The sequence below is a fragment of the Oratosquilla oratoria genome, chromosome 6 (genome assembly GCF_046742065.1).
Source record: "Oratosquilla oratoria isolate Oo_2021 chromosome 6, ASM4674206v1, whole genome shotgun sequence".
Classification (NCBI taxonomy): Eukaryota; Metazoa; Arthropoda; class Malacostraca; order Stomatopoda; family Squillidae; genus Oratosquilla; species Oratosquilla oratoria.
Window position 1 is genome coordinate 79,971,913 of NC_134782.1, and position 10,000 is coordinate 79,981,912.

Genomic DNA, 10,000 nt, shown 5'->3' on the forward strand with positions numbered 1-10,000 from the left:
TAAACTGGTTTTGTAGAGGTGATGGAGTGAGTGAGTGAGAGAGAGAGAGAGAGAGAGATAAAATAGAATAAAAGAAGGAACTGGAGCCTCATTGACATGGAGACTGACATACTTATTGTAGGAAAATGTATTTCTTTGTTTAGTTTCTTTTTCTGTTGATGTCGCCTCAGTCATTGAGGTAGAAACTGTCTTCGTGTGGCTTAAGGTCAATACTTGTTCAGAGTTATTATCGACTTTTGTTATTGTTGATTTATGATTTTCTCGGCAGATCTACTTTATCTGTATGGCTAATACTCTCTAATAGCTTTGTTATAAATTGTTTCATGAGTATCTGTTTTAGGAGACTAGTCCTGATAAACTATTTGAAACCACTTCTAAAAATAGACTGACCAAACCGCCATTATTATAGTTTTGGTTTTAATTATAACATTCACATCGTAACTTGCACTATCATGACGGGCATTCCAATCACAATTTATGCCCATTTGATAAAAAAAAAGTAGGGTGCAAGTTGGTGATTCTCTGCCTCAGGGAAAGGGGAGGCTTCCCTTCTTTATAAGAAATATCGGGGACAAGGCAACCTCAACTGGAAGAATTGTATTGATTATCAATAACATAAAAAATAAACAACCAATTATTTTTTATCTGAAATACTGATTTATTTATATTTTCTTGTGTATTTTTCATTTTCAAATAACCATTATAGTGTAGTAAATGTTTTCTGTAAGTGTGTGATGTTAGGCATAATTTTCTCACTAATCCATCTGTGACTACCCTTTGTGGCGAGAAGCCTACACCAGGAGGCGCGTAGCTGCAGCCAAAACCGTTACCTTTGCCCTATGGGCTTTGGGGACTGCTAAGGTAGGTCGCAGTCATTGCTGGAATTTTGAGAGATGTGTGGGATTCGAATCCACAGCTAAACAAATGTGAGATCAGCATGCATCCGATTACACAACACCTATCGACCACCCTTTATCCAGCAAATTAATCTCTCAGCTCATACATTTTCTTCTACTCCTTGTTGTTTAATTTTAACTCGTAGAGATTTTTGCGTCATTGCCTCGAACGCGGGAAGTCTGAGTTTGATCCCTAAACACTCGTCTTACTTTTATGTCTCTCCAACCCCTCTCTACAACTCCGGACATCAAAGGTGCGGTATATCAGTGTTGCACTGCAGTGTTGTCACGTCATCAGTACGGTCGAGGTGATGGTATGACGGTATTGGATTCAGACTCTAATCACGATATTTCATATACACTGTGCTGAGGTAAAAAGGCTGTGTCATTCCTCACTTGATAGTCAAAGGTCAGTAGTTTTATTTGAAATTTATCTGTTTATCAATTTATTTGATTTTCACACACCTCAAAACGTGTCTGCCAGGCATTGTACTGCATTACTCCTTAGTCAATATTTTGCCAGTTCTTCAGACTAATCATACCTCTTTCTCTCTCTCTCTTTCTCTCTCTCTCTCTCTCTCTCTCTCTCTCTCTCTCTCTCTCTCTATATATATATATATATATATATATATATAAATATATATATATATATATATATATATATATATATATATATATATATATATATATGCGAATAAATCACAAAAACACGTGATTCACAAAATGTGTAATAAAACCACTTGTAAAATAAAATGAAAGGTGACCGAACGTTTTCGTCTATTTAAGACATTTTCAAGGTACAGAGTACGGTGGTAATGACGTTATATATATATATATATATATATATATATATATATATATATATATATATATATATATATATATATATATATATATATGCACAAGAAGCTCATTTTCAAGGTACAGAGTAAGGTGGTAGTGACGTTATATGTATATATATATATGCACAAGAAGCTCAAGTTTTGACGCAAAATGTGCCTTAGGATATGGATTAAAATTTGCTGCCAACTACCAACAGGTCAACTATGTTGATATTGCCAAGGGTTTTTGCAATTTAGAAAAATACAGTGATGTCCCAGTCCAAGACATTAATATTTGTAAAAGTTTTGTTTATAATGCATTGAATGTGACAAACTATCCAAGTTGTCCAAAAAGGTTTATCACAGCATTAAACGCCTTAAAGAAAGACAAGGACTTACATATGACAAAGGCAGACAAAAGCAATTGTGTTGTAATTATTAACAAAAATGAATATATTGAAAAAATGGACACATTATCAAATTATGAAGATGCGTATGTGAAAGTAAACAAAAACCCATCAGAGATGGTTAACAGTGAGTTTAACAAAAAGCTTAAGAAATTGCTAGTTGGAAACAACGAACTTATCAAACAATTTGTATCGTTGTCACCGTCATTACCTTATATGTACGGTTTAATTAAAACCCACAAAATTAATAATCCAGCTAGACCCATCATTTGCTCTATTGGTTCTTGTACTTACAAGTTGTCCAAGTGGTTAGTCTCGCTATTAAGCCCTCTTGTAGGTACCATTTCCCATTCTCATATAAAAACAATGTTGATCTCATTGAAAAGCTATCTGGTCAAAATTCCTCCTTTGATTTTAATCTTGTTAGCTATGATGTTACTAGTTTATTCACTCGAGTTCCCGTTTTAGATTTATTAATATATTTAGAGAATGAATTAAAGAAATATGATATGCCTCTGCCGGTCCACACAATAATCAGTCTCATTAAGTTATGTGTATTAGATTCAAAATTTGAATTTAACGGTAAATTTTATATGCAAAAGTTTGGAATGGGAATGGGGAATCCTTTATCTCCTGTTCTAAGCAACTTGTATATGGAATTTTTTGAAAGAGATATTTTGCCTAAAATTATTCCTAACAAAGTCATTTGGTATAGATATGTTGACGATATATTGTGTATGTGTCCTATTGACCAACCTTAAGACAATTTTTTTTTATTAAAGTTAAACAGTTTAGTGCCTTCAATTAAATTTACAAAAGAAATTGAACAGAACAATAGTCTGCCCTTTTTGGATGTTATGGTTTATAGATTTAGTAATAAGTTAAAATTAGATGTTTACAGGAAAACCAATGTCCTTTCTTATATTCATTATTATTCTTATCAGTATTCACCTCAATGTTTCTTAGGGCATTTAGAGTTTGTTACCCAGAATTTTTAGACCGAGAAATTGAAGCCATTTATGACATTGGTAATAAATTAAAATATCCAAAACATATAATTGACGTTGCTCAAAACACGGCAAAGAAATCTTTTTATAGTCTTTCTAATAATCATCAATTCAGTTTTAAGAATATTTTAACCCTCCCTTTTCATCAAAATTTTGTTAGTTTAACGTGTATTTTTAATAATTTTGGTGTCCAAGTTGTTTTTAAAAATAACAACACTGTTAAAAAACAGGTTGATTAAAAATTCACCTGCTTGTAATGAAGGCTGTGTTTATAGTATCCCATGCAAAAATTGTAACTTTAATCATATTGGGCAAACAGGCAAGGATTTAAAATTGAGAATAAACCAACATAAATATAACATCAGAATAGGGCAAGTTTCAAGTGGGTTGTTTTGGCATTTAAGGGATTTTAATTATTGCATTGATTGGGACAACACAAAGAAAATTATCTTAAGTAAGAACATTAAGGAGAGGAATATCATAAAATCATGTAATATGAAGGCTTCATTTGAGAACAACATGAATATGAGTATGGGAATGTATAAATTAGATAACTTTGTAACAAATAAAATTGTTGACAGTAGCCGGGTGATACGTCCGGCCGTGCTGAGATAATGAGGTCATAATGGACCTGGCCTAATTTCCCCCCTAATGATCATCTTGTGCAAATATATATAACGTCACTACCACCTTACTCTGTACCTTGAAAGTGTCTTAAATAGACGAAAACGTTTGGTCACCTTTCATTTTATTTTCCAAGTGGTTTTATTACACATACACGCACACATACACATACACACACACACACACGCACACACACACACACACACACACACACACACACACACACACACACACACACACACACACACACACACATATATATATATATATATATATATATATATATATATATATAAATATATATATATATATATATAGATATATATTCCTCTTGGACCGTGAACCAAGTCGTTTCGTTTTAAGGGTCGTGATAGCATGGTCAGTAAGGCCTTTGCGTTATAAGACGTAAGCCGCCTAGGCAAGGGTTCGAATCCCAGTGGTTGAGTCTATTTCCAAAAATATATATATATATATATATCCCTTCGTTTGCTATGTTTCTGTTGATCTTTCATTTGTTATTATTATATGAAGTGTAGCATTATTTGCAAATGTAATCACATAACTGGCTACTCCCGTTGCCAAGTCCTTTATCCATATAAAGAACATGATTGGTGCCAGCATCGATTCCTGTTTAACTCCATTAATCACTTTTCTTCACTCATTAGTGTTTTCATTCTTCTCTTTTCTAAAGATATCTTCCACTAATATCAGTAATTCAACTTCAAAAACTGTTTAACATTTTTCATATTTTTCTCATTTCATGAAGTATATTGTCAGAGCCAGCCTTTAAATCAATTGTATATAACGCACCTCTCTTTCTCTCTCTCTCTCCTCTCTCTCTCTCTCTCTCTCTCTCTCTCTCTCTCTCTCTCTCTCTCTCTCTCTCTCTCTCTCTCTCTCTCTCTCTCTCTCTCTCTCTCTTAGAGTGTTGTAACTGTGACAAAGTACATCTACCTCAAATTATTCAGATTATCTCATATTGTTCTGACTCTATTTTTTCTAGCATCATTTTATTTGTCTAATTGTATGATAATCTTTTTTTCATTTTCTTTCTTTTTTCCCTCTTGTCAAACTACCGTTTTAAGGACGTCACCATTTGATACTTTTATTCTTTTTATTCCTTCATATTTACTGTCATAGATCGTCGTGTGTAAAGAGTGAATTTTATTATCTAATATTTCACACATTTCTTTGTATCTTTAAATTTCTACACCAACTCTTATTCATAACCCTTTATTCTTTATTTTTTTTATGAGTGCCTATTAGATATTTAGTTCGTTTTCACCTTTTTCAATTATTCCCTTTTTAGAGTTCTAAGCTGCCTCCCTTGTCTTGTGTGTACGCGTTCCTTACTTCTTCCCATCTTTGGGATGTCTATATGGATTTGTGTATCTTCTGTCCCTTCCACACAAGAGCAATCTCATTTACTTTTCTGTATTTTCCATTGAACCACTCACACGCTCAACAAGGAATATTTCACAGTTTTGTTCTTACCATGTATATTTCTAGGAATTTATTATTATTATTCAATGTCTTCACCTGTTTTGTGTATTCACTATGGTCTTTTGGACCACATGTTGGACTCATGATAGACTCGTGATAGACAGCTATTTCCCTCCCGGAAGAGAGCTCAGAGCTCGTATGACCTGCTGTGACTTCACACGCACGCACACCCCATTCCCTGCCCACGAGAGTTAGAGTAACGACTCGAAGCGCAGCATACTGAACTTATTCAGCCCTGGGCAGGATTCGAACCCGGACCGCCGTAGTGACAGTCGAAGACTCTACCAACCGCGCCACCGAGTTGTGTGTGTGTGTGTGTGTGTGTGTGTGTGTGTGTGTGTGTGTGTGTGTGTGTGTGTGTGTGTGTGTGTGTGTGTGTGTGTGTGTGTGTGTGTGTGTGTGTGTGCACTCGCGCGCGCATAGGTGGTTGTGTCTGCCTACGTGCATGTTGACCTAGTTGAGTTGAAGAGGAACTAGTAAAACAATTGAAATCAGGTTTATTTAGTTATATATATATATATATATGTATATATATGTATATATATATATATATATGTATATATATATGTGTGTATATATATATATATATATATATATATATGCAAAGTAAACCACTTGGAAAAAGAAACTAACGAAGCAGAGCGCTTTCGTATATTACATCTTCAGTGCAACAAGTACTTGTTGCACTGAAGATGTAATATACGAAAGCGCTCTGCTTCGTTGGTTTCTTTTTCCAAGTGGTCTACTTTGCATAAGTGAACACACGTACCCGTGTTCTTATTAGAATATATATATATATATATATATATATATATATATATATATATATATATATATATATGTATATATATATTACTTCTAGCCCAGTCATCTATTTTGAAGTCTAAATGCTCAAGGTGTTAGCCATTGTAGTAATTCTGGTCAGCCACCTTGGCATTTACTGAAACTTGAGTACAAAGAATATACTTAACTGACATTTGGTTTTACTTTATTTCTGTGATGGTGGGTCAGTGCCACTGCACTCAAGAGAGGAGATGGTATCACGTCATCAAGTACGATGTGTATTTACCTAGTTGTATTTACCTAGTTGTATTTTACGGGAAGGGGAGCTATGCTCGTGGGGTCCCGTCTTCATATCTCATTTTATCTAAACTATTTTTAAATTCATGTATTGTTTTTGCACACACCACTTTCTCATCTAACTTGTTCCAAATGTGTGTGTGTGTGTGTGTGTGTGTGTGTGCGTGTGTGTGTGTGTGTATTTACCTAGTTGTATTTACCTAGTTGTATTTTGCGGGAAGGGAAGCTATGCTCGTGATGTCCCGCCATTGTATCTCGGAGTGTCTAGTTTGCTTTTAAACTCATGAATGGTTTTTGCGCATACTATTTCATTATCCAGTTTGTTCCAAGTGTCCAAAACCTATGTGGAAAACTGTTTTTCTTCAGTTCTCTTCTATAGCTATGTTTTTTTTATTTTCTTTCCATGTCCTCCTGTGTTTCTCTTGTCCCAGTTAAGTAAGTCCTCTCTATCAAGTATCTCTGTGTCTTTCATGATTCTGTAAATGGTCAATAGGTCACCTCTCTCTCTTCTTTGCTCCAGTGTCGGTAACTCCAGTTTAGCCAATCTCTCCTCGTATGATAGGTTTGCAAGTGCAGGTGCCATTTTTGTAGCTGCTCTTTGGATTCTTTCTATTTTCTTTATATTCTTTTTGGTACTGGGGGACCACAATGTCGCCGCATACTCTAGTCTGGGCCTTATCAATGTAACCAATATTTTTTTTTTTATCATGTCTTCGTCCAAGTATGCAAATGCCACTTTTATTGATCTTAGCAAGTTGTAAGTCTCCCCGACAATTTTGTTAATCTGTTTACCATAGGACAAGTCGTTCGTGATAATTACTCCCAAATCTTTTTCGGATCCTACTTTCTTTACTTCCTTGGTTCCCATTGTATATTTTCCTGATATTCTGTTTTTGCTTTTTCCAAACTCCATTATGTTACACTTCTTAGTATTAAAGTCCACTTCCCATTTCTGACTCCAGTTCCATACCCTATTTATGTCTTCTTGCAGTGCTTCACAGTCCTTATCAGTTTCTACTTTCCTTGTGTGTGTGTGTGTGTGTGTGTGTGTGTGTGTGTGTGTGTGTGTGTGTGTGTGTGTGTGTGTGTGTGTGTGTGCGTGTGTGTGTGTGTGTGTGTGTGTGTGTGTAGATTATCACCATGTCGCTGAAACCAAGTTGTTGACATGAGACTGAGGATGCAGTGTCATGATGATGATCCTTGTCATACCTGAACTGGTTCAAGAGTGTAACTCCAAATACATTGACATGACATCACTCACAAAGCCGTTCCGCATACATAGAATGAGCTGATATTTTTTACACATAATTACTTCCCCCTCAACAATGACTGATTTTGTTTTAGCCGGTAAATACACATCTGATACCAGCAATAAATGTTACCAAGAGGCATTTTTTTTTAAAGAAATAACAATCTGAACGTCTGTCATCCTTGGAGAATATCACAATTCGTTTACTGCATTGATCCGACAGGATGCATCTAAAAGACTTTCTCTCAATCGGACTAAAGCTAGGTAAACCAAACTCTTAACTTGTACAGTGAACGATTTATATTTGTATGCCAATACAGTCATCTCCAAACGGTGATGGTGAGGCGTAGGTGTTGAAGCTTGGATTCAATTACCATCGGTTGTGGAGGTGGGAGCAACAGTAGTACCTACCACTGTAGCCGCCGCTCTTGCACCAGTACTTGCATCCCCATCTAGATGGTTGGGGTCGGTAGGTGAAGATGCCGTGGCCAGGTAAGAAGTTGGGGAAATGGGCGGTGTTGTAGTTAGAAGGCAGGGTATTGTAAGTTTGGAAAGGACGGCGATTGCTGTAACTACTGTAATGACGGTGAGGTTCAGACTCAGGCTCAGGCTCAGCCAACACCATGGCCACCAGTGCCACGAACAACACTGCCACGAAGGTCTTCATCTGAAAAAAGAGAAAGGATAGAAACATTAGTTATTTGCAGCGTCATCTTGCACCTCCAAAGTCCAAAGATCTTCTCTTGCACCCTGAATTATTTTCTATAACAGTTACGTCAGAGTTTGGAGTTTAGAATATCCTCAACCTCGGGTACATCTGCCTCCGGAATATGTCTGGAAGTTTTGAGGAACGATGGAAACAATTACGAGACACTCCTAGAGGCTGTCCGGAAACCTAGCTCACCTCCTTTATCCTGACTCTGGCACCACTTGATGCTGGTGCCATCTCTCAAAGAAAGCAAGTAGCCTTTGGTATTAGTATTTAGGCAGGGGAGGAAACAAGTCCTCTGCACATCTCCTCAGTATAGAAGAGTGACCTGAAAGAACCCCTGCCTGTGGTCTCGCCCACGAAGAACCCCTTTCCGCCTTCAACAAGACCAACTTCTCGTGACAAGAACCTCGTTTGTTTATGTTGAATACAGTAAATCCCAAACATTGAATTAAAACTAAAACAACATCTACATTAGCCATGATCACTCGATTCCTTTCAGTGACACTTAATGTACCTGTTCATAGAAAAGGGGCACTTGGACACTGAGAAAGACACCAAGGGTTAAGGTATTTTGTACAAAGAGGTATGGTGAAACGAGAAGAACGAAATACAGGGCTTTGGAAGATCCTTCATAGGAGACTAACACATCACTCGACCGATTTGAGTGGTGTGGTATTCACCTAACAGAGGCTCTCCCATAGTCTCGCGTTTCCTTCCCCTCGTCTTTCTACGAGACCGGACTAACCTTTTCGGCTCGACTGATGAAACTGGGTGAAGATCGACTAAGTGGAAGGTCTTTTATACACACCATAGGAAGGAGAGGAGGAGAGGAGGATGGAATTAACGACCGGGATATGATGGTTACTGAGTCTATAAAGGTTTTCCCCATTTCTTTAAGACTAGCTTTTTTAAGAAATAATTCTTGCCATACATTTCAATTATACAAAAGAGGACTTCACAATAATTAATTACATCAACAAAAAAGGGTGCTTGGTATTGAAACAATAACCAGAAAGGGCTTTGATGTTTATATCCAAATATCTTGGTGTCTAATTTGAGATAAAACATGATTATTCATTCCTAAATCTATAAAAAGCTGATGACTGTTTACAAAGTACCCTTACATACACAGGTTAACTATTGAACGTTTGAATAAAAATGAAAAAAAAAACACAACAGCAACATTATAGTAATGATTTTGAGTCTATATAGATGGGCAGTGTGTATGATTCACACTATCACGTACCAGTCTCGGAGCCAAAATAGCTCGACATTTGGTAAATGTTGTAACCTTACGCATAACATCCTCCCATACTCAAGGGGTCACTGACAGTATTAGTAGAATGTTTTGACCAGTTCATTTTTTAATCATCTCTATTAGTGCATAGTTTAGTGTTGAACTATGGGAAGCAATCACAAACAAGGACAGCAAAGTCGTTATGACCGACTATGAATATATGTATCTATATAAATTATTTTCTTTTTTTCACCCAGAGCCGCTACCCACAAAGCGAGGTGATTAAACGTGGGAGAACATCCTCACCCTTTTCACTCATCCCTTTCGTTCTTTCCCTCTTAAATTATATGAGGATTAATCTTGAATAGGACTTTGAATGTGTGTGTGTGTGTGTGTGTGTGTGTGTGTGTGTGTGTGTGTGTGTGTGTGTGTGTGTGTGTGTGTGTGTGTGTGTGTGTGGAGAG

General features: G+C 36.4%; 1 protein-coding gene across 3 annotated transcripts in view; it reads right to left on the minus strand.

Moving 5' to 3' along the window:
- Positions 1 to 7,869: 7,869 nt before the first annotated feature.
- The window catches only part of LOC143026645 (uncharacterized), a 4,482-nt gene continuing 2,351 nt past the window's right edge, over positions 7,870 to 10,000 (minus strand). For 2 of the 3 annotated variants that reach the window (XM_076187396.1, XM_076187398.1), the window contains exon 2: positions 7,870 to 8,254. In XM_076187396.1, the coding sequence (XP_076043511.1) occupies positions 7,958 to 8,254 (297 nt within the window). In that variant the 3' untranslated portion in view covers positions 7,870 to 7,957. Of the gene's footprint in view, positions 8,255 to 9,044; positions 9,095 to 10,000 lie in introns of all 3 variants that reach the window. The other variant, XM_076187397.1, reaches the window with a different exon arrangement.